This window comes from Dendropsophus ebraccatus, chromosome 1 (genome assembly GCF_027789765.1).
Source record: "Dendropsophus ebraccatus isolate aDenEbr1 chromosome 1, aDenEbr1.pat, whole genome shotgun sequence".
Lineage (NCBI taxonomy): Eukaryota > Metazoa > Chordata > Amphibia > Anura > Hylidae > Dendropsophus > Dendropsophus ebraccatus.
Genome location: NC_091454.1, coordinates 209,081,717 through 209,108,198, shown reverse-complemented (window position 1 = coordinate 209,108,198; position 26,482 = coordinate 209,081,717). Strand labels below are relative to the sequence as shown.

The 26,482-nt window shown below is 40.9% G+C and overlaps 1 protein-coding gene across 7 annotated transcripts in view; it reads left to right on the top strand.

The window, feature by feature from the left end:
- Nucleotides 1–26,482, top strand: part of OLFM2 (olfactomedin 2) — a 309,721-nt gene that overhangs the window by 163,892 nt on the left and 119,347 nt on the right. Inside the window, exon 1 of one of the 7 annotated variants that reach the window (XM_069971855.1) lies at nt 8,633–8,947. The exons of 3 other annotated variants lie outside the window; for them this stretch is intronic. In XM_069971855.1, the coding sequence (XP_069827956.1) occupies nt 8,819–8,947 (129 nt within the window). In that variant the 5' untranslated portion in view covers nt 8,633–8,818. Of the gene's footprint in view, nt 1–8,632; nt 8,948–21,500; nt 21,643–21,861; nt 21,886–25,857; nt 25,940–26,482 lie in introns of those variants that run through there. 3 more of the 7 variants (XM_069972084.1, XM_069972235.1, XM_069972315.1) reach the window with 3 other exon arrangements.

Below are 26,482 nucleotides of genomic sequence, written 5' to 3'. Positions count from 1 at the left end.
AGCATACTTGCCACAGTCCAGATTTTGGATGGATAATTCCACAAACTTGGCCATATACAAGCCCATATCAAAAGTGAACGTTTTGAAGTCTCCTCGGGGGTGGGGCCTAAATGTTAAGATTCTGAATGTTTAATTGTTGGTTAGTAATAAAGAATACATAAAGAAGTTGTCTAAGGGCCAGTTCACACTGAGGAATAAGCGCTGAATCAGCTAGGAAAGTGTTCTGCCCGGAATCACCTGTGACAGAATTTATTTTTCATTTTATCAATTTCATTCATTTTTTTCCAATTCCGCTCTGAAAATTTTCTGAGCAGAAACTCACTACTCAATTCATTGAATGGGATTCCGTCAGCGGAATCTGCCAGAAGAATTGACATGTCAATTCTTCTGCGGAAAATACAGTGCGGAAATTCCGCAGTGAACTGCAGAGTGTGAAATTCCATTGAACTCAATGGAATTTGGCTCTGCACTATATTTTCGGGTAGAATTTTCAGTGAGGAATCGACGCTGAAATTCAGTGCTGATTCCTCAGTGTGAACTGGCCCTGAGAAAAGTATGATTTTGTTTCCTCTAAAAACGGAACCTCTCTAGTTTATCCAGATAACCCACAATAATGAATTTTAGAAAAAAATTAATTAAGCAAAAAATTTTTTCCACTATTGGCCACATTGCCTAAGCTTCTCCTCTACTCTAGTTCCAGTGTTTGAAGAGATACTTTACAGAAGTCACATGGGGCATAAGAAAGAATAGACTGGAGCTGACTCACAGACTTCTATGGGAGAGTTATTTAGGCATGCTGTGTGACCTGTGCAGAGATCACTGTACTGTGAATGCCCTGATCCTAACAATAAATTTAACATAAAGACATTTTTCTGATGATGCGTCCCCTTTAAGTCTGTCTGGATGCGGCGGTAATAGAGGCCATATTAGTTATTATAACCTGAACCCTGATGATAGATCCCCTTTAAGTCTGTCTAGATGTGGCAGTAATGATGGCCATATTAGTTATTATAACCTGAACCCTGATGATGGATCCCCTTTAAGTCTGTCTGGATGTGGCGGTAGTGGAGGCCATATTAGCTATTATAACCTGAACCCTGATCATAACTCTTTCTGGATTGTAATGGCGGCCATATATGTTATTTTAACATGAACCCTGATGATGCGTCCCCTTTAGGTTTGTCCAGATGTGGCGGTAATGGCAGCCATATTAGTTATTGCTCAGTTTTCTAAAAACAAATCAGATTTCGGACCATAATGCTTTGCAGTAGTTTCTAGTTTCATAGATTTATCCTCTCTCTCTCTTTCTTACCTCTTAGCCATGAATAAGAACCATACAGGATGTTGGTATCATGGCTGCAAGATGAGGTTAGGGGCTTGTTGTGACTGCCCCCTACATCTGAGCTAGGTATTGAGGCTATCCCATTGGGATACATGGGACTGATTCAGCATGTACTCTGTGTGAATGTATTCTTACATCCATATCTTTGGAAGTGTCAGGTGATATATATTACTGCACACCAGCGGCTGTTGTTGTTCAGCAGAATTTAATACATCTTAATATCATTACCATTGATTGGTTGGTTGACTGATTGATTGGTTCATACAGCAATACAGTGAGGAATAATCCGATTATCCTTATTGATACATCATTCACTGCCCCAGAGGACTGGACATAAAGGGAGAGATTGTGCAAACATAGCATGATGGCCGCTGTGCACATAGAGAGATGTCGGCAGAATCACCAACTACAGCAGGATGGACTGACAATGGATGTGGATGGTGACTCTCTCACTCTTCCTACACATGATATAGGATAGGACATGACACAGGGCATGACATAGGACATGACAAGACATGACATAGGATAAGACATGACATAGGATAAGACATGACATAGGATAAGACATGACATAGGACATAACATAGGATAAGACATGACATAGGACATGACAGGATAGGACATGACATAGGACATGACATAGGATATAGGACAGGAAATAGGACAGGACATATGATAGGACATGACATAGGATAGGACATAATACAGGACAGGACATAGGATAGGACATAATATAGGACAGGACATAGGATATGATATAGGATAAGACATGACATAGGACAGGACATAGGATAGGACATGACATAGGATAAGGCATGACATAGGACATAACATAGGATAAGACATGACATAGGATATGACACAGGATAGGACATGACATAGAAAAGGACATGACACAGGATAGGACATGACATAGGATAGGACATAGGACATAACATAGGATAGGACATGACATAGGACATGACATAGGATATAGGACAGGAAATAGGACAGGAAATAGGACAGGACATGACATAGGATAGGACATAATACAGGACAGGACAGGACATAGGATAGGACATAATATAGGACAGGACATAGGATTTGATATAGGACAAGACATGACATAGGACAGGAGATAGGATATGATATAGGATAGGACATGACATAGGACATGACATAGGACAGGACATAGGACATGACATAGGAAAGGACATATGAAAGGACATGACATAGGATAGGGCATGATACAGGACAGGACATGACATAGGATAAGACATGACATAGGACATGACACAGGACATGACATAGAACAGGACATGATATAGGATAGGACATGATATAGGACAGGACATGACATAGGATAAGACATGACATAGGACATGACATAGGACAGGACATGACATAGGACAGGACATGACATAGGATAAGACATGACATAGGACAGGACATGACAAAGGATAAGACATGACATAGGATAAGACATGAAATAGGACAGGACATGACATAGGATAAGACATGACATAGGATAAGACATGACATAGGATAAGACATGACATAGGATTAGACATGACATAGGACATGACATAGGACAGGACATGACATAGGATAAGACATGACATAGGACATGACATAGGACAGGACATGACATAGAACAGGACATGATATAGGATAGGACATGATATAGGACAGGACATGACATAGGATAAGACATGACATAGGACATGACATAGGACAGGACATGACATAGGATAAGACATGACATAGGACATGACATAGGACAGGACATGACATAGGACAGGACATGACATAGGATAAGACATGACATAGGACAGGACATGACATAGGATAAGACATGACATAGGATAAGACATGAAATAGGACAGGACATGACATAGGATAAGACATGACATAGGATAAGACATGACATAGGATAAGACATGACATAGGATAAGACATGACATAGGATAAGACATGACATAGGATTAGACATGACATAGGACATGACATAGGACAGGACATGACATAGGATAAGACATGACATAGGACATGACATAGGACAGGACATGACATAGGACATAACATAGGACAGGACATGACATAGGATAAGACATAGGATAAGACATGACATAGGATAAGGCTCCGTTCCCACTGAGCAAAGGTAGCGGAATTCCGCGACGGAATTGTCCGCCGCGGAATGCCGTTAGCCTCCAGCTCATAATGGGACTCTATGGGAGGCGCGCGCTCCTGCCCTGTCCGCGCTGAAGAATGAACATGTTCATTCTTCAGCGCGTACAGAGCAGCAGCGCGCGCCTTCCATAGACTCCCATTATGAGCGGGAGGCTAACGGCATTCCGCGGTGGACAATTCCGTCGCGGAATTCCGCTAGCTTTGCTCAGTGGGAACGGGGCCTAAGACATGACATAAGATAGGACATGACATAGGATAAGACATGACATAGGATAAGACATGACATAGGATAAGACATGACATAGGATAAGACATGACATAGGATTAGACATGACATAGGACATGACACAGGACATGACATAGGACAGGACATGACATAGGATAAGACATGACATAGGACAGGACATGACATAGGATAAGACATGACATAGGATAAGACATGAAATAGGATAAGACATGACATAGGATAAGACATGACATAGGATAGGACATGACATAGGATAGGACATGACATAGGATTAGACATGACATAGGACATGACATAGGACATGACATAGGATAAGACATGACATAGGATAAGACATGACATAGGACAGCTTTCAGCATGCCTTACCTCCTGTCCCTATGGAAAGCACAGGTATGCCCAGCCAATGTGAGTGTGCGTCAGTATGGGGGGATATGTAGGGATAACTAATGGCTGAACGAGCAGCTAGTGATGGGGTATCAGCACATTAACCGAACATATGACTTGTCATTACTCAGTCTAGCATGGTTGTATAAAGTGGTTGTAGTGATACCCGGAGCCTGAGGGGTATATATGAGGGATCTACGGAAAACAGGGAATATCTGTGGCTCCTACAGTAACTCCTGGAGCTGCCTGAGGGACAGTAATGGTCCCATTAGAGAAACTTTGTTGGTATAAAAAGGAATGACAAAAGCTACACACAGAAATGCATGGTTTTGTATCTATCTATCTCCTATCTATCTATCTATCTATCTATCTATCTATCTATCTACAGTATCTATCTAATAGATAGGAGATAGAGATGTTATACAATAGATACTGTAGATAGATTGGAGATAGATAGATAGATACTATCTATCTATCTATCTATCTATCTATCTATCTATCTATCTATCTATCTATCTGTCTCCTATCTATCTATCTATCTATCTATCTATCTATCTCCTATCTATCTATCTATCTATCTATCTATCTATCTCCTATCTATCTATCTATCTATCTATCTATCTATCTATCTATCTGTCTCCTATCTATCTATCTATCTATCTATCTATCTCCTATCTATCTATTGTATAACATCTCTATCTCCTATCTATCTATCTATCTATCTATCTATCTATCTATCTATCTATCTATCTATTGTATAACATCTCTATCTCCTATCTATCTGTTTATCTATCTACATATTAATATACATTGGAAGGTAATTTGTTTATGGTAAATGGTCCCATTCTTTATATTGACCCCATTTACAGTTTCATCTTTCCAAATACTCTTTTTTATGTTAAAGGGGTAGTGCAGCGGTAAATAATTATTGACAGAATAACACACATTACAAAGTTATACAACTTTGTAATGTATGTTATGTCTGTGAATGGCCCCCTTCCCCGTGTCCCACCACCCCCACCCGTGTACCCGTAAGTGTGGTGCGCTATACATACCATACATAGTCACGTGCCGACTCATCTCCGATTTTCAGTCTGCGATGTCGCCTTTGGGCCGAATCCCTCCGAGCGTCCTGAGTGCCGGCCGCCCTCTTCAGCGTCATCGGCTGCTCAGCCGCGATTGGCTGAGCCAAACTGTGCTCAGCCAACTGCGGCTGAAGAGGGCGGCCGCCACTCAGGACGCTTGGAGGGATTCGGAACGGCCGTCCGAAGACGACATCGCAGACTGAAGATCGGAGACGAGTCGGCATGTGACAGGTATGTATAGCGCACCACACTTCCGGGTACACGGGCGGGGGTGGTGGGACACGGGGAAGGGGGCCATTCACAGACATAACATACATTACAAAGTTGTATAACTTTGTAATGTGTGTTATACTGTCAATAATTCTTTACCGCCGCACTACCCCTTTAACCCTTGCTGTTTATCTATAGAAGGTCATTCCCTTTGGAGCACCCAGCATGTTTGCACATTACATAGACATTCTGACATGATGTAATACCTCATACCTCCTGCGGTGGCGTTGCAGGTAAATTAACCACTTACAACTGATTACAGACGAGCAGTGGGGATCTTTGCAGCAGGATTCCCTAAGATCACTTATTGTTGGGATGTTTTTAGATATACAGAATTACTTTCCTTAACAAATAAAAATTCAGCAAAATCAACAATAAATTATTATAATTTTTTTTTTATTATAAGTCTTTTATTAAATTTCAAAAACATACAAAAACCCTCTAATTGCACAGCTCAATACTTATCTACGCACAAGCAGAAAGAAAAGAAAAAAAAATTACATGTTTACATAACATTTCACAATTTCAAATCCACAATAACCCCCACCAACCCAACACCACCCATCCCCCCCCCCCCCCCCGCCTTGGCATGAACCCCTCCCCAACTCATCACCCCATCAGTCCCTAAAGAGAAGCCAGATTGTACCGTTCAAATGTCAAAGCAAGTATCCTCCATTCATTTACCGTTGGGGGGGGGGTAGGAGAGAGCCATTTCCGGGCAATCAAAAGTCTGGCATAGAAAATCTTCCTTATAATCTCCCCTTTCTTTCTTTTATTAAGACCAAATACAGGGTCTACCCCCAGGAGTGCTGCCAACGGTGATGGATCCATTCTACACCCAACATCCAACAAAACCTGTTTGAAAACCTCCATCCAGAACTTTCCAATTTCGCTACATTGCCAGAACATATGCAAGAATCCAGCTGACTCTATCCCACACCTTGGGCAAGCATCCCCCTCCCTCCTGTTAATCCAAAACAAAAAAACGGGGGGTAAAATAAGTCCTATGGAGTATATTTATCTGGACCAGACGATGACCCCCATTTCTAGATACCTTCCTTATGTTCTTATATACCATAGCCCATGTATCCTCCTCCACAGGGCCCAACCCCCTATCCGGGTTGCAGTGACCCACACTTCTCGGGGTCACTGCAACCCGCTCCATAATGTTCCTGTATATCACCGATACCACTCTAGCTTTTATTTTCCCTTCTAGAACAGACTTAAAGACGCCGGTAACTCTACATAACTGAGGAATTTCCTTCTCCCGTCTCCACGCATGTCTCATCCGCATATATTCCCACCATACATTCTCACACAGATCAAATCTAGCTTTTAACACTGACCATTCTTGCACACTCCCACCATACAACACATCCCCCATCTTACTCACCCCCACCGCAGCCATACCAGGGAGAATCCCCAATCTATACACTTCACTGAAATTAGAATTATACCATAACGGGGACATACTTATCAATTATTTAATTTTTTACATTTGACTGAGTAAAATGAGGACAAGACTGACCGGAGACCTAAAGAAGAATCATCAATTACTCCGGATCAATTCTAATAGATCTGCGTCCCTTATGTAGATACCCAATGATAGTCCCAGGATAGTCCTATATTGTAGATCAGGAGGGTCCATGAGGGTCCATAGGGGGGATGGACAGACAGACCCCGGGGGTCCCCAGAGCTCGGTGTCACATAGGGAGATTCCGCCACACATTATAAAACTTAAAATAACATGTTCCTCCCTTTGGGTACAAACACACACAGCGTATACGCTGCGTATTTACTGCTGCGATACGCAGCAGATACGCAGCAGATTAGATCTAAATAACTGAACACAGTACCAAATCTGCTGCGTATCTGCTGCGTATCTGCTGTGTGTGTTTGTACCCTTTGAGAATAATAGAGCAGGATGATGTTCCCGGGGATTGGGGAGGAGGGTTTTGGGGATGGGCAGGGGACTCATTGACTCCATCACAGACATGATGGTAAACCGCCTGACTTATTACAGCGCTTATAAACCAGCTAAGAGACAGACTCAGCTCTGCTAGATTGTCATAGGTTACAGGTGCTTTATATGCATAACAGAACGTGGCTACATTAGTAAGGAAAGTATCTGTGCACTATCACCAGGGCAGGAATCCTCAGCAAGGGACTTACATTTGTATCAGCTGAAGATGAGTAGAAATCATGTAGAATTGGTAATTAGTTAGAAATTGATGAAAAAAGGAGGAAACATAAATAGATGATAGAGAGATAGATAGATAGACCATAGATAGATAGATAGATAGATAGATAGATAGGAGATAGATAGATAGGAGATAGATAGGAGATAGATAGATAGATAGGAAATAGATAGATAGATAGATAGATAGATAGATAGGAGATAGATAGATAATATATAGGAGATAGATAGATAGATATATAGATAGATAATATATAGGAGATAGATAGATAGATAGATAGATAGATAGATAATATATAGGAGATAGATAGATAGATAGATAGATAGATAGATAATATATAGGAGATAGATAGATAATATATAGGAGATAGATAGATAATATATAGGAGAGAGATAGAGAGATAGAGAGATGATAGATAGATAATATATAGGAGATAGATAGATAATATATAGGAGATATATAGATAGATAATATATAGGAGATAGATAATATATAGGAAATAGATAGATAGGAGATAATAGATAGATAGGAGATAATAGATAGATAATATATAGGAGATAGATAGATAGATAGATAATATATAGGAGATAGATTATAGATATAAGATAGATAGATAGATAATCGATAGAAGATAGATAGATTATAGATAGATAGATAGATAGATAGATAGATTATAGATAGATAGATTATAGATAGATAGATAGATAGATAGATTATAGATAGATAGATTATAGATAGATAGATAGATTATAGATAGATAGAATGAGGGAGTTATGAGGTAGATAGCTGCCTGTCTGGCTGAGTCTTCCCAGTCCTGTGGCTTCTCAGGCAGGGTACAGGGAAGGAGGGGTGGAGGGAGAAGCAGGGAGGCACAGAGAAGGAGGGAGCAGCTTTCTCTCTCTCCCTCTCTCATCCTCCTTTCACTCTGTGCCCAGGTCTGACACAGGCAGGAGCTGCAGTGCAGCCAAGCTCCCCCCCCTCCCTGAGGGGAATTTCCATGCCTGCCTGAGCCTTGCACACATACACACTCACACACACACATAGAGGGACGCCCGTCTGGAGACAAGATAGGGGGTGGCAGTCAGGATGCCCACCCCATGAGCATGGTGTTTTTGGTGGCACAATGACGGTCCCTTTACTTAAAATCGGGGCCGTGCTCAGCACTATGGCAATGGTCACCAACTGGATGTCACAGACGTTGCCATCACTTGTGGGTCTCAATGGCACCAGACCTGGTACTTCTGAAAAAATTGTAAGTTTATGCCGCCTGCTTCTAATAATATTGATAGTTCTATGTGAAAGTTGGGAAAACACTATTGTCACACCTGTAAGCTGTGGGAATGGCTGTGGAGGCAATGCTGTGTGTGCATCATGTGTGTGGCTGGTAGGAAGTTATCTGTACCTATCAATGTATGGTTTGTGTAAATCCATTCATTGCATGTTATTCTATTTCCTTACACGAACATTGTCATCCCAAGGTAGAAACACAGGGCTGCCTTGTGATATCAAGTACTATTACCTCTATGTATCTATATTTTTGTTTTTTTATGGTGTATTATAGACTTTATTATAGCTATAGATGTAGCAGGGCTGAGTTTGTCAGTACGGAGGAGCTGGAGTTAGTAATGGTCTCTTCTCATTACCTGTGCATGAAGCAATTTCATCTCTGCTACATCTTCATGTTGGAGAAGTTTTATGCATCACAGAATTCCCAAAGGTTTGATGTGCATCACAGAATTTCTTACATCAGTAGAGGATGTACTGTATAAGACCTGTCAGAAAACCTGGCTTATCCGGTTATATTGTGGATTTGGAAGTTAAGATGTGTAACAGTTGATGTATCTGTTTCTATGTGTATAGATTAACACCTTGTATATCCCTATACTGTAGCTGTTGCAGTACAATGAAGGTGTATAGACAGGACTAGACAGGACGAGACAGGAGCTAACACTTTAAGGCAAGATGTGTATGTATATCTTGCTGCAGATGAGTGAACAGAATAAAACATTGTGGACTTATAGGGAGACAAGAAGAAGTTATCTTGAAATGGATAAAGATATGGATGTAAAATATATAAATGCATACAAAGACATAGAGAAGGATACATAGATTATAAATGCCCTTTTTTATTCTTAAAATATGTTTTTTTATTCCAAGTACACCCATTTCTATGACTGTCAATGATTATTCCAACTATTAGTCTATGGAGCAAAATTACGTCGTCAATATAGCGGATCCTCCTTATGTTATTATACTCAATGTACTGTGTATCTTGTATGAAACATGACAGAGATTGAGTGCAACACTTTAATGCCAGAGAAGAAAGTAGGATTTACTTGTAGTTTTTAGGTCAGTTTTTACGAGGGTTGTGATTAAACTAATGCTTTGATTCCTAGAAAAAAATCTAGTTTTTATGAGGGATTCAGTATAATGAGTGATCTTTATTGGTTCTCGGCTAAAATGTTAATTAGGATGAAAGAAAGGAAGACAGCTTAAGGGGGTTTGGACAATCTATATTCAGGTCTCAGGACTTCTTGAGGTAATGGAACAAGGGAAATGACCTTTTTATTATGCTAAAATAACCAATCAGGATGGTAGGGGGTTCAAATAGCAGGTCCCCTGTAATCATAATGTATAAAGTTTAGATAAATAGTTCCCATTTAAATTAGTATGTCTGGCTATTGGTAAGGAGAAGGGCTAAAGAGCCCCTTAAAGGGGTTACATTTTGAGAGGCTAAAACATTTCAGATGATGGTATAACCCATTACAATATCCCTTTGGGAACATAGATGTGGAAATGTAAAGTAATTAAAACCATGTTTGGAAACACCCCAAAATGACCAAGAATTGTATTGTCTGCTCTTTGAATATTAAGTAGGACTTATTGATTTATGGTCAATAATGATCCATGTGTTGGTGACCTATGCTGAGGTTAATTCTTCTATTCATAGTAAATCCTAACACAATCCATGTATTTCAAATGCATAAGAAGACTTTTAGCTCAATTTAGATAGATAACAATGGAAGAATAAACCATTACAGCTGGCTACTGGTGTGTAGAGACATCTTAGTGACTTGAAGCTTGATGTATTTCCTGCTTTGGTGATTCCTTAGACAGGGTAAATATTAGTTCTGACCTGAAAATGGCTGACACTACTTTTTGTGATAATATTCACATTTCCCTTCTATAATATTACTATTCATTATTAAAATAAACTTCCTGAGGAAAAAAGGGCACAGAGACAGAGGGACAATGACTGTATTTGCTTCTGGGTTTTACAAAAAGAGATTAAATCTGGGGGGTTCTAGCCCCCTTTTCTATGGGCAGAATAAACCTTTACATGGTTCCCCTTTTCACAAGTCCAGCAAAGAATGGGGTGCCATGGTTAAAATCTACATGATATTACATAGGGAGTGTGGTTAATGTGAAACAGCAACATGTGGCATGGTCAAATATAAAATTAAGTCGTCAGTGTAACTTATCCCCCTTTTACTTAATAAACCCTATATTGTATGAAACTTAGAGACCATGGCAGTATCTGCTTCTTGAGCTCTAAAAGAGCTCAAATCTGGGTGGTTGTATCTTCTTTTTCTATGGCTAGATCTAACTTTTACATGGTTCTCTTTTTCTCGAGTCCAGTGAAGAATGGGGTGCTATGGTTTCCATTTCCATCATATGAGATAAGAAGTGTAGTAAGTGGGAACCAGCGTGGCAGGGTCGATTATAAAATTAAGTTGTCAATATACCAGATCCTATTTTACTCCCTGGACCATGTTGTTGACTTAGTGCTATGGTTTTTTGCCAAGAAACCGAGTAAGACTTTTTCCTCCCTCCCTATTAATTTATTACTCTATGAATTTTTGCTTTACCTCGTTCAAAAATAATGAAGAACCCCTTCAAGCAACAAGTAAATATACTCTTGTTGCTTCTCCCGTGCCAAAAATAGCATCAATCTACAGTGGGCTTCAACCTATGTATTTAGGGGGGTGGACACAGCGTGGACTGGGCTTGTGGGCAACAATTGTCATTGGCACCTTACAAGCTAACATTTTGAGCATTTTCCCCCTATTTTTTGAGTCCCACTGGTGGGCCCCAGGGCAACACACTTTTACATATATACTATATAATACTAGCACCTTTATGAATAGTAGGCATGCCCATAGCTGTTCATCTGTACGGTATGTTGCACTTCCCTAATGCCCTAATGTTTTCAAATATATACTGGAAGGGGAGGGAGATAAGAATCTGCCTACCTTGGTATAAGGATTGGTGGTAAATACAATCACCCCAAATCCTACATATCCTTACAATAGTGGAATATGGATAGCTGGCACCCATTACATCAGCATAATCACCTTATATAGTCAGAAAGCATTAAAAAAATGGCCTATATACATGTATACAAAATGTGGCTAATGATCACCATTAAGGTCCATATATGTTCCTTATTATCAGACTCGACATATGGAGAGTAAATTGCAGTTGCAAATATCTATCATTTTATTACTTCTCATTACTTTCATCCGACTCCCAGCAAATTAAGTGATCCACTTGTCAAAGTCGCCAGCCGACTTATAATAAGTGGAAATTTTCTTCATGGCAGGACTTTCCTTATGTGAATTTGCATGCTGAAATGTAAAGTATCTGTTGCAAGGTAAGACTATTAAATAGAGCTCCTATCACCTTCATGCCACAGCCGTCCTCACCATCATCCTACCTTTAGCTTTAGTTTATCTTAGCTAAGGTTCTTAGCAAAGAAGCAAACCGGGAAGCCCTAGAAGTCAGCTCAATAGCGTCTGTCTGAGAGAAAGCCGCTAGGCATTATCCACTGCCCTACACAGCCAGGTCTATAAATAACCTTGGCTGCTAGCCTTGTCTCCACTCTTAAAGGAGGTGATAGAAGGGAGGGTGTCCCCACTCATTAACCCCCACACCATCTCCTCTCTCTTCTTCATAAACCAGAATGGAATAACAGGTCATGTCGAGGTTGTAAACACCCTGGCAGGCGAAACGAAGAAAGAACGAGGTCAAGAAGACGGCGTTGTGGTGATATGTTAATTAGGTATGAGGCAAAAGACTGCTTGCCAAATGTAATGGAGGTCAATTGTGATGTCACGAATATGATATTGCACTAAGCCGCAATAACCGCTCACGTAGAAAGAGGTTCGGAGTATGAAGAAGGGGAAAAGCTCTACAACCACAATCCTGTTCTGTAATGATCCATGGTAGTAAACAGTTCACGAGAACGCTCAGATAATGAAGACCATCCCGGGAAATGTTGGCATGTTTTAATTAGGAATGCGCTAAGCGGTGTAATCAAGATACAACTAAGAGGATATAACTAATAGCTGGTTAATGGGTCCTGAGCTTTAGCAAGAAAACACTAGTTTCCATATTGACCTTTATGTAGTATGTCCTAAATCATTGGTTGTCAGTCCTTTCAAAGAGAGAATCTGGTGGCCTTGGTATAGTCTGTTGACCTGAAGTCTCAGCATGGAATCCTTATACACCACCAGATGTCAGTAGAAGTTTGTTCCCGTAAGTCAGAGTGTCATTTGGCTATGATGATATCCATATGTACAACTATGAGTGTAAATATGGATATTACAGAGGCTCCAAATAAAATAGGTTTTACAACTTTGGTCTCCATTCATACATGGGTTGAATTTTTTTTTTATTTTTTTTGCCTGAGATAGCGTACTGGAGATGAGTCAATCTTGAGCACACTTGGGTTTTTCCGAACCCAAACTCTCTTCATTTGATTACCGGTGGCTCGGGAAGTTGGAAGTTGCCTGGAGAACCAATACAGCCATAGGCAATAGGCTGTATCCAATTTTTACCAGGACTCATGGGGGCTCCATTCAACTTCTTTAGCCACTAGTAATCAAATGCAGAGAGTTTGGGTTCAGACAAACCAAAGCATGCTCAAGATACGCTTATCTCTATAGACTGCTTGATAGGTGATGAATGTATGATCACTGGGAGTTAATGGCTGCACCACTCATGAGTATGGTACTTCTCAGTTAAATGGAGTGGTGGTTGAGAATGCATCCTGCTACACCATCCAGTCTCTATGTGCTATCTCCATCTACATCAGCCCCACAAAGATTAAATGGAGTTGCACCACGTCTGCTCAACCATTGTTCCATTCAAACAGGGGGAATGTGACCCCTCATAATCACAGGGGGTCCCATGTCCCCTGTTTTAATGGAGCACTGGCTGAGCAAGCATTGTTCCACACTGCTGGGACCCCTAGAAATCAGACACAATGGTTGGATGATAAGTGTCTCTCCTGGGACAACCATGATCCAGTTCTAGTTTTTGGACACCATCTTACTCCCCTTGGTAACTTATGCAATAAATGTTGAAGGGACTAGTCCAACTTAGTCCCACCTGTAGTGAGCCTCAGTCTCATACAGTAATGGTTCCAAAAGGTCCATCTGAAGACAACACCCTTTGATGATGATTTAGAGCCCATTACAAGTTGGGTTAATTCACAAAATTATAAGTGGTCTGACCAATCGATGAGGACAACATCATTTAGAATTAAAAGTAGACATGTCAATGTTCTATATAGATAGATATTAGGACTGACACAATATTAGTCTACTTCCCTTCAGAACTATGCAGGTAGATTGGGTAAAGTAGATAACGGCGCCCATCATATTGAGGATAAAAGTCAATACATGATGTAAAGTTTATCTAACCTGCAGGAGCAAACTAATCACGAAACCCAATGTCATAAAGCAATTAAAAGAATCTATTTCCTTTCCTTTTATTAATCCAGATGTGTCAGACAGTTTCTTCACAGGAACATTAACATTCCGGTGTCGAGCGATTGCGCCGTCCTAGCAACCGCCAAGAGGATATGTGGTTCCTAAGAAAATATTTTTTTTCTTCTTATTCTCGGCAAAGCTTAAATGTATTTAGGATACTGTTAATGAAATTTGAGATTAGATTAGATGGCTTATGGGCGTAGATAGTTACCGGCTATGACTGACCGGAAAGGATGAGCTACAGAGGTCCTCAGAAACATGTCCCATATTTCTGCAAGAATAAGTCACAAATCCCGTTTCGGAGAGGTAAATGACAGTCTCACCTTTAGTTATCATCTGTCATAGAGAAATGTCAGATGAGGGGGAGAATTTTATAAGTTCTTAAATTCAATATTTCAGCTGTCATCTGTAACTCTTCCAACTAAAGACGTTACCGTGAAGAATAAAGGGCTTAATTCAGTTTGTCTCGTACTTATTCTCCATGGTGGATGTGAAGATACACATGGCTGTATAGGAAATTAACTCAATGGCCACAAAGCTTTTCTGGAGATAGACGCATACCATGAAGCTCCCTAGCCCCCCAACTAAATTTGAAAACAACTTAAACCTATCATGTCCAAACTAGAAGCCTGAACTGTTGACAAAGAAAGACAAATGAAGCTAAGTAGAAGGAAATCCCATCCCAATATGGCAGTCAGAATGAATTTCTATATAAAATAAAAAACATAGAACTTGTGTTATTATTAGGCTTGATCGAACATTAGGAAAAGCTAGGTTCGATCGAACTCGAACCTAGTCGGACCTTCCGCATTTAATTGCTGATGTCTTCGCGGTCCGTGCAGAAGGAGGAGACATCCCGGGTCCGCCTGGAATTCCAGGATACAGCCTATTACCTAGGTTGAATCCTGAAACTCCAAGCTGGACCCCGGGATATCCATCAAGAAAGACATTGAGGCCCCACTCAAATGCATTAAATGAATCAACCATTAGGAAATATACAGTCTTACTGCTTTTACAGTAAAGAATCACTGCCTATAAGGATGGGGAAACCATCTTCCCTATAGACATAGAGCATGCTCCTTGTCAAGGTAATAGATGTAGGATTATACCAGACTGTGGAGCTCTCTGCCAGAGGAAATGATCATGGAGAACTTAATAAAGGGGGCCTGGATGTATTTCTGGAGTGTAATAATATTACAGGTTATAGTCACTAGATTCTGGAGAAGGGTCATGGATCGATGGATTTATTCTGAGTGCCAGATTTGGGGTCAGGAGGGATTTTATCTCCCTAAAGTGAGGAAAAGTGTCTTCCTCTGGATTATAAGGTAATATGTTGAACTGGATGGTCTTTTTTTTCAGCCTTACAAACTATGGTACTATGATTTAAAAAAATTCTACTATCCATTCATTCATTTATTTATTTATTTGTACACATTGATAAGGAAACCTTTACTCCCATCTTTATTTGAGAATAAGTTTGGTAATATTCCATCTAAGCCCTAAGGCACTATGTTTCATGTGTCACTGGAATCTCCATACGCCATATAGCTATGTCCCTGGTTGGTGGTTCAATACTCTATAAACCAACATAAGGAAGGCAATACAGTTTGTTGTTGCTACGGGACTTGCTCTTCTCTTTTCCCTCCGCCTTTTCTAATAGTGCGATACCTTGTTATCATTTTATTGTTGCTGGATTCTGTCCATGAATCACAACCCAACTCATTCTAGAGGAAGAAAATCCCATCTGACCCATACTTTAAGTGGGACACCAGCGATCCCATTAAAAAATAGGAACAAAAATCATATGGGTGCACTCACTGTTCTTCCACCGATTGTGTCAGACCTTTCCCACTTGTCTATACTGCTCCTAGCCCCAGATACAAACTTTCACAATTGATCCCAGTTTACCATCATTGAACCCAGCCGGGAAACTACATATTCCAGCATGCTTTGCACCTCATTGCCAAATGCCGGTTACCCTCCCCTGTCTTGTAGTATCTGCCCACCACTAGCTCCATCTGCTTCTTCTTTGCACAGTAAATACAGTATCTATCTATCTATCTATCTATCTATCTATCTATCTATCTATCTTGATTAAAGAAAGAAAGAGAGAGAGAGAGAGAGATAAAACAACAGTGTCTCCTTTCCCCTAACTACTCAGGAGAGGCTGTAACACCATCCTTGGTCAGGTGATCACTGTGTGATATCAGTGGTGGGAGGAGTTACAGATGAGGTGTTACAGCTTGTCTGGAAACGGAAGAGACAGATCGTGTGACCCCTGTCTCAGAAGGGAGTGGGAGGACAGAGGAGTTGAGTCAGAGTGGAGCAGGAAGTGAGCAGCTTCAGACAAATTGACCAATTCTTGTAACAGAAACCTATTACACTCAAGCTTAGATTATGGGTGGGGATTGAACAGGGTTAAATCTTTCTTAACTTTAAAGAGACAGCGATATTGGAGTAAGTTGGCAACATGCATTTTACATGCCACTTTATTTTTCTGCTCCCTGATTTAGAAGTCATGTGATGTAGTAAACACCAAAAAAAATCTGAAATATTAATACATTCTCTTAGAATGTATAGACGACAAACTGAATACGAAATCACAAGCCTCATAAAATATGATTGATTCTACATCTAAGGCCTCAATGAAGCCCTTCTATGAAAGCGGCATCATAGATAGGGATGAGGTGACCCTGATCAAAACAGATTACTGCTTTATGATAAAAGGGGCCCAAGACGTGACCAAGAAAATGATCTTTGCCGGCCGAGGATCAGTTACATTACAAGACAGGGGGCAGTGGGTTAGCTATTGTAATTATAGTATCCAGTTGTCTGAGAGAGAAGTAGGGACAGGTGAGCTGACTTTTCACTTGCATCACTTCCTTCGTGGTTTAACACTCAACAGCGGTGGGAATGAGTACAAGCTGCATTAGGTTAAAGGGGCTCTCCAGGAATAATAATAATAATAAAAAAAACATAGCTGCTTTGTTCCAAAAACAGCACTACTCCTGTCTTTAGTTTGTGTGCGGCACTGTAACTTGGTTCAATCAAAGTGAAAAGAGCTGAGCTGTAGTACCATGCACAAACAGGTGTAAAACTTTTTTTTTTTTATACCCTGGATAACACTTTAAGCCCTTAAAGGCATATTTTGGAGAACAAAAAAAAATACTATAATAAATTACCAAAGAGGTTCGCTCTTTGGTACTGGTTAATTTTTCCCAGAATACCCCTTTTTTTGCATCAAGCACACATATAGTTCTAAGTTGTTGTTGGTTGGGGGGGGGGATTTAGGGTGCTTTACAGAGAGGCGGGACTTAGCAAGAAGTGGGTGTGGTCTTGGTTAAAAGGGAAACTGACAACACTCTCATGCTGCCAAATCATGAGTTGTTGGGGAGGTTCCTGCCACCTTCCTTCCTTTAGACTCCATTGCTAGATCTCTTGTTTGGTTATACAGAGGGACCCAGGCCAATGAGATAGGAATAAATTACTGAGAACCTTCTCAAAGAATCATGGTTCGGGCAGCATTAAAGCAATGATTGTTGGCTTTTAGCTATCACAGATTACGATTACTGTGGTATCAAATTCATGTATTTTTTTAAATTTTTTCTTACTCATTTTACAGAATAAAAAAATATAGTTTTATACGTTTTTGTGTTGTCCTATTCAGTCCCCTATAACTTTTTACATTGCCTGAAGGATATTTTTGAAGGATGACCTGTAGCAATTTAGCAATGATTAGAGATGTGATTGTTCCTCATCTAAATATTGGTGGTTGAAGAAGTTGGATGCAGCCCTAGGGAGTCCGAGAAAACATAGATACAGCCATCGGCCATAGGCTTTATCCATGATTTCCTGGACTCCCAACTTTTTCAGCCACCAGTGCGGAATGGTCGGGTGCTCATATTGGAAGGTGTAGAAAGTTCCGATCCTTTGCATATTCTCTGTGTTCCTCCCCTGAATGGGATACGAGAGGTGTAGGAGCAGGGAGCTTTGAGTATCATAGGAAGTGAAGTCAAACAGCTGCTGGGAGCTCTCATCTGACACACGGGGACTTGTTCCATTGTTCTCATGTGTGCGCTACTGGCAGGAACAAGCCGCGCTTTTCAATCCCATTGCCTGGCTGTCACTTTGTTTCAGTTTTCACTTAACGCTAAGTCTGCATTATCTATTACAGGTTAGTCATTTGTCTATTCTACTCGCTCTAAGGTAACCCACATTGTGCAGGATGAGTCTTTCTCTTAGTCATCTCCTTGTTTATGTCTCTGTCATCTTTTTCATCCTTTCATAACTCTTCGCTGTGTGATTTCTAAGACAACTTTAGCTATAGTCTTGATTCTTTTTGCTATGAATCAGAGGGTAAAGGAGAGATGTATATTAGGCGGCTTACTCATCGCGCCAATCTTTGCAACAATGCAGGCTTAAGGAAAAAAAAAACTTTTTTTTTTTCTGCTTTTTCTTGGAATAAAGTAAATGGAAGAGCAAAGATTTTTTATTCTTATTAACCCGTTAATGCTGCAAGATGTATAGATCCATCATATGCAAGTTTCTTTACGCCCTGTGATGCCAGTAGGATGGCCAAGTACAGTGGTGCTACAGGTAGTCATGGTTGAATTGAGATAGACACAAGGGCTACCATTGAATTTTCCGATGCCCATGAGTCAGCACAGTGATGGGGGGTAAGGGGTTGCACAATAGGTATGGTGTAAGGTTCCCTGGGGCGCACCCTGTGTAGAGTCAGGTGCAAAGAAGGGAGATGCCCTTAATGGAAGTATAAGAATACCCCAACAATCAGGACCAGTTATAGGATCCAGGTGATCGAGCTTCGAAAGGGTCATTTTATTGGCATAAAAACAGCAAAGTGTTTTGGGACTCTCAAGGACCTTCATCAGGAAATGTGTACTTAATCAGCTTGATACGAGGTGACTCGAGAAATAAATCGAGAAATTTTCTTCGGGAAAACAGGTAGAAGCACAACTACTTGTGAAGTAATAGACAAAACAATGGCTGGAGTGAGAAGGTTCTCCTCGGAAAAAATAAAGGTAGTTAAGGGAGTTCTTAGATCAAGTTTTTTTTTTAACTCTTTAACTATTTGAGGTGAATGTTCTGGTCCTCAGTATCTTCACTGAGGTGTTTCTACTGGTTGTTTACCAATAGTCTAATAATAATGTTGAGTGGAGAGGGCCCAGCCTAAACATTTAAATGTGCAATGGAACCTTTGTAAAAATTTTACCCAAAGGTCGCTGATTTCTGTGTTTAGATCTCCTCTTTGATAATCCCTCAGGTTGGCCTAGTTTGTAAACCTTCAAGATGTAAAGTCCTCTCTTCATAAGAGTAATAGTACTACAAAAAGACACAGGCAGTGAGGACTAACTTTTAAAAGGTGAAAGATAACATGGTCATCACCCCTCTTACTCTAAGTGTGGTATTACACGGGCCAATGGGGGCCCGATAATACCTGTAAACAAGCAGCGATCTGCTAGATCTTCGCTCGTTTACTGGGCCTATTACACAGCCCGATAATCGTTTAACAAGGGCTGCATGGATGTCGTCACCGATGTTCTTGTAGCCCTTGGTAAACTCGCATACATTACCCATCCACGTTCCAGGGCTGTTCCTGCTGTCCGCTTCTCTCGGGGTCCCGCGCACGCTCTAGCTTCACAGCGGCCTGTCAGCTGATAGGCCGCTCAGCCAATCACAGGCCGGAACCGCAGCAGCCTGTGATTGAATCAGCTGACAGGCCGCTGTGAAGCTAGAGCGCGCGCGGGACCCTGAGAGAAGCGGACGGCAGGAGCAGCCCTGGAACGTGGATGGGTAATGTATATCGTTAGTCACCGCCCGTGCACCGCTATTACATGCAGCGGTGCGCGGTCGGCGCCCAACAAAAATAGGTTCTAACCTATATCAACGATCAGCCGATGATCTTTGTCATCGGCTGATCATTGTATTTATTACACAGAGCGATAATCGTTCCGTGTAATAGTACCCTAAGAACTCCCTAACTAACAGGATTTCCTCTCTCTGAGTCCCGGGTAGCGAGGCTCCTTCCCACTTATCACTATGTTTCTCAATGCAATTTAGTCTAAATGTAAGGGGAACCTAGCCCAGATGACAGCGTCAAAGCAATATAAAGTTCAATGTAGAGTAAAAAAAATCAAAATAACAGATAATCTTTGCTTATAAATAACACCAACCAGTGGGAGATCTGCAAAACACATCAACAATAAGGAAGATTGCCTGCAACCAACACTTTTGCTCTACAGGTCCATGTAGTGGGACACTGCAACAGAGGAATGGGGTTCTTACTGTTAACCCCTGATCACCCGTGCAACATGTTTTAATGGGGCTGATGTTTTTTTTTTATGGCAGCCAGAGGGATAATTAATAGAGATGAGCGAACCTGGAGCATGCTCAAGTCAATCTGAACCCGAACTTTCGGCATTTGATTAGCGGTGGCTGCTGAACTTGGATAAAGCCCTAAGGCTATGTGGAAAACATGGATATAGTCATTGGCTGTATCCATGTTTTCCAGACAACCTTAGAGCTTTATCCAAGTTCAGCAGCCCCAGCTAATCAAATACCGAACTTTCGGGTTCGGATCGACTTGAACCCGAACCCGGTTCGCTCATCTCTAATAATTAATGTTCCCAGGTCTGCCATATTACCATTAAAGGGGAACTCCAGTAAAAAATATTATCTTTCAAATCAACTGGTGTTAGAAAGTTATATGGAATTGTAATTCTGTTTAAAAATCAAGTCTTTCAGTACTTATAAGATGCTGTATGCCCTGCAGGAAGTGGTGTATTCTTTCCAGTCTCACACAGTGCTCCCTGCTTCCACTTCTGTCTGTGATAGGAAATGTCCAGAGCAGGAGAGGTTTTCTATGGAGTTTGCTACTCAGGACAGTTCCTGACATGGACAGAGGTGGCAGCAGAGAGCACTGTGGCAGACTGGAAAGAATACACCACACCAATACCCTCCATAAGCCTAGGACCATTTCCCGACCCTTTTGTTTGCCAGCAATGTAGCTCCTCTGGAGAAGAGAGTCCTAAAGAAATTATTACCACTAAATAGCAAAGAATTATGGCCACACAAAATGGCCCTCAAAGCAACAAAATGGAGTCCCTCTATTGTACAGTATATTTGCCCAGGAGACCCTCACAATGGGATGCATGTAAGATTGGTTCTGTTGGTTATAGTGAGATCAGGCCTTCCTGATCACATACAGTACATCTGGTGAGTCTACATTTTTTGGGGGAGATTTATCAAACATGGTGTAAAGTGAGACTGGCTCAGTTGCCCCTAGCAACCAATCAGATTTCACCTTTCATTCCTTACAGGCTCTTTGGAAAATGAAAGGTGGAATCTGATTGGTTGCTAGGGGCAACTGAGCCAGTTTCACTTTACGCCATGTTTGGTAAACCTCCCCCTATGTGTCTTTTTTATATATGAGCACAGATAATCCAGAGAGATGATCAGATGAAACCATTAGCGTCCAGCGAGGTGGGGCCACATTTTGTGAAGCCCTTGCTGAATGCTATCACTTTGTCATAAGACGTTTTCATTAGCGCTCTCGCCTGTCAGGAGGAATGTGAAGTTAATCCAAGGCGACATATACATGTTTCCCTCACTTATTATTCATCCCGTGAATTTATGTTACCGGGACATTCGCTGATGGGCATCTCTGCCATTCTGGAAACATGATAAAAAGCTTGAAATACATTGTCACTTTCCACAAGTAGTTTGCATTATTCATTGAGGAGAAGTGTTCCTGTATGCATACTTACATGTCTTACATCAGGTCACTTGCGTTTTATATATGCCTCCAATTTTTTGGACAGTAAAGTCGGGGGCTAGCTCTGCCTTAGAGGGTGTAATATTTCTGACCTAAAGGTTGTTATCCAGGCTTAGAATAGCGCATCAATAAAACATCACTCTTCTCTCTAGTTTGGGTGCAGGTTTTGCAACTCAGTTCCATTGAAGTAAATGGAGCCTAATTACAAAAACACACTCGAACTGTAGACAAGAGTGGTGCTACTCCTGGAAGAAAGTGGCCAATTTTTTTCTAATCCTGCATAACCCCGTTTACGGCTGTTTTACACAGCCTGATTATTGGCTGAATGAGCATTCCTAGTGGTGCATTTACACAAACAGATTTATCTGACAGATCTTTGAAGCCAAAGCCAGGATTGGATTTGAAAAGAGGAGAAATCTCAATCTTTCCTTTATGAACTGTTCCCTGTTTATAGTCTGTTCCTGGCTTTAGCTTCAAAGATCTGTCAGATAAATCTCTCTGTGTAAATGCACCATAGGAATATTCAATCATGTTATTTGGCTTGTAATAAAGTGGCAACGAGCAGTCGATCATTGGTTTATTGTTTTTTGCAGCCTTTTAAATTATGATTATCAGCTGTGCATTGCCCCTAAACATTTAAAGGGCAACATGAATGATGAATCGATTGATCGAGCCTTGAGAAAACTTTGTAAATGATCGGCAATCACTGAGATCAGTGTGGTACTCGGCACCTTTGGGTTTCCTCTTCATATGCCCTGTTAGGCCATTGGAACATAACAGTCCCCTTCCCCTATTTGTCAGCATTCCTCTCTCTTTGGAAGATCCATTGCTTTTGTTGATTGACAGGACCAATATAGTTGAGAACTTGAGATGAGCAAACTTCAAGCACATTTGGATTTGCCCAAATGGGAACGCTCTGCATTTGATTACCGGTGGCTGAAGAAGTTGGATGTAGCCCTAAGGCTGCCTGGAAAACCTGGATACAATCATAGACAATAGGTTGTATCCATGTTTTCCCAGACTGCTTAGGGTTGCATCCAACTTCTTCAGCCACCGGTAATTAAATGCAAAGATTTGGGATTTGGATGAACCCGAACATGCTCGAAGTTTGCTCATCTCTTTTGAGAACCCTTATGTCCATAAGAGTAACTTTAATTTTCAGTGGAAAATCTTTAATATTCTTCCTCAACCTACCATATGCTATTTATAATACTGGAGTCTTCTTATGTAACATGGAAACCTTAAGTCCCACTCAGGGACAATAGATCTCACCTATGGCTTGAATATGTCCATAAGTGGTTTATGACCTAGTGGAAACTTTATGGAGTTGTTTAACATGCACTCTAATACACCCTAGTAGGGAAGACAGACTTAATAGATCCTCATCTCTTAGCCAGAGTAAGAACAGTTACATAGGGTACCTATCCGGTACTCCTCCGGCCCTGTATTGTACAGGCAGCCTTTTTATTTGAATTAGAATTAGGTAATACTTAGTTTCCCCTGTGGTGGCGCTGCAGGAAAATGAATCAATTACTGATTACAGATTACTCCCGACAAGAGATTGTCGAGGGATCCTTTTAACAGATAAGGTTTGTGCTATTTATGAACGAACTTGCCAAACACTCAGGTTCGTCCGAACCCAAACTCTTGGCATTTGACTCCCGCTGCTTGGAGAAGTTGGATGCAGCTCTAGGGTGTCCTGGAAAACATGGATATATCCATAAGCCATAGGTTGTATCCATGTTTCCTGGCAGCCCTAGGGCTGCATCTAACTTCTCCAACCACCTGGAGTCAAATTCTGAAAGTTTGAGTTCGGATAAACCCGAGCATTCGGCAAGTTTGCTCATCCCTAGTGGATACCCAAATATATATAAAGATTATCTTGCAGGTACAATTTCTCCCAATTTTGATTTTAAAAATCTTACAGTCCATACACAATAGGCTAAAAACTTTCTATACCTATCATGAAGCCTTCTCATCCAGCCAAGAAGGACCCGCCTGATATCCGACCTTGTAGATTCCTGCCCTAGTGACCGAATTTCCTTAATTTTTGTTGTTATTGTTTGCATGCGATGTCCCTGGTCGCTGAGTATTGACCCACTGTGCAGGAACCTCTTTTTCTTTATGTAAAATTCCTTTTCTCCATGAATTCATGCTCTCCGAGCTTTTTAAGTGAATATTTATCGAACAGGATTACTTAAAATGCAGAATAAGTATTTTAAAATGGAAGTCAATACCCATCTCTTGATAAACAATCTTCGGTAGTAGCGCGGGTTTCCTAGAAGCGGCATTGAACAGGATGGTCTTCTATAGATCAGTCTAAAAGCCAATGCTAATATTTTGGCAACTACGTTATGGGCGATTGATATCATGATACAGAGGAAGCAGAGCTGGATATGTCATTTAACTCTTTGGGCTGGTGTTTGTAATGTAAAGGGAAAGGTCGAAGTTGAAGGGGTCTTCCAGGTAAAACAGGTCATCAATCACGTCAATCAATCGGTCATCAGGGTGCCAGTACCTCGCTCCTCCGCCAATCAGCTGTTGAGTGCCTGCACTATCCATAGACATATTAAACGGTTTTATTGGTCAGGGTCTTAGTGTTCAGACTGTAGCCGATCAGGTGACTGAGTGGAAAGATGACCGTGCTGCTGCAGCTCCTCTTCCCCCTCTGTGTCAGAGACTTAGATGGCCCCATAGACCTGTATTGGAAATCCATAGGTCACGTGACACAGAACTTGGAGTGAATTAGTGTAGGCTTCATAGTCTGAGGTTACAGACAAAGAACTGATGGCTGTGGATTACTCTAGATAGTTTAAAGGGAATGTGTTGTCAGAAAATGACTTATTGTGTAAATAATGTTTTTATGTTGAAAATATGTTTTAAGAATTTTTGGTGACTTTTTTTCTAATTTTCTATTTTTCTATCTATTTTATAAAATAATCCTGAGATCTTGCAGTTCTCATTTTCACCACTGGGGCTAAAACTAAGTTGAAACTTCCTGTTGTGTCTGTGGTGATAAGAGGAGGCTGCTGTAAAGTGATCTGTACAGCATTGCAGCGACATGTGACACCAGTAGATAGAGGGGACAATAGCAGCTCCCTGTGGTATGACCTCTTGACAGGTCACAGAGCACGCTCAGTAATGTTTTACATTCATTTCAAGTGGAGAGGCTCTGTCTATTGTCCTCTATGTCCATGAGGCTTGCTGCATAGCATGTGACTAAATCCTCAGGCAAGATGGCTGCCCCCATAACAATGTAAAAACCATGAAATAAAAAAACTACAGTCAAAAAATAAAAACAGATTAGAATAAAAGCACATGTTTAAGTATCTTAATCTAATCAGTAAAAGAAAATTTAGGTTATACATGCCCTTTAAAGAGTCACTCTTATAAAAATTAACGTTTTGTCATGTATCAGCATGTCAACACATCTGTGATCAAGAGATATAGCCAAAGCCATACTTTCATAACAGACGCAGCTGCCGCGCTTTCTCTCCGACTACATCTCCCGATCACAGCGGGTCTCAGCGGTGATCAATAACTATTGATCGTCCTAATGACATAACCCAGAAGTCTGTAAGGTCCAACAGCACCAATAGATCAGTTGCAGGCAGTTGGGGATGCGTGCAGGAGGTCTGCAGTCCCAATAGCATCGACCACCGTGACTACATCCAAGGTAGTAAATCTTCAAAACTTTATTGTGATGCCAGGTACAACATGCAATGTTTCAAGCCACTTGGGGTCTTAGCAAAGACCTGTAGATATTAATGTGTCATAAAGTGTCCTGAATAGCAGAAATATTTTCCGGCTCACCACTTTGCAGGACGCAAGGATATAATGATGTCATTGTAGACTGTAAGGGATGGAGAAGGCCATCATCTGGATCTTTATTTTGTTTGAATTAAAACCTATATTATAATGCAGAATGCTAACACGTGGCTAACGCATTTCAGGTTGGGGAAGTATTTAGACTATGGCTGTGACCAAGGGCAGTGGTGACCTGAAACACGCTAGCTGTGCTTGTCTATACCCTGTATCATTGTGAAATTGTTTGTAAGCCAGAAAGAAGACATATGTTCTTCTTGTTCAGCCTATTATCCTGCTGTGATGATCCAGAAGGCAAACTCCACATGAGGTAGAAGATCATTTTCCTCACCTTAGGGAAAAAAATCCTTCCCCGCACCAAGTCTGGCAATGAGTATAAAGTCACTGGAAACAA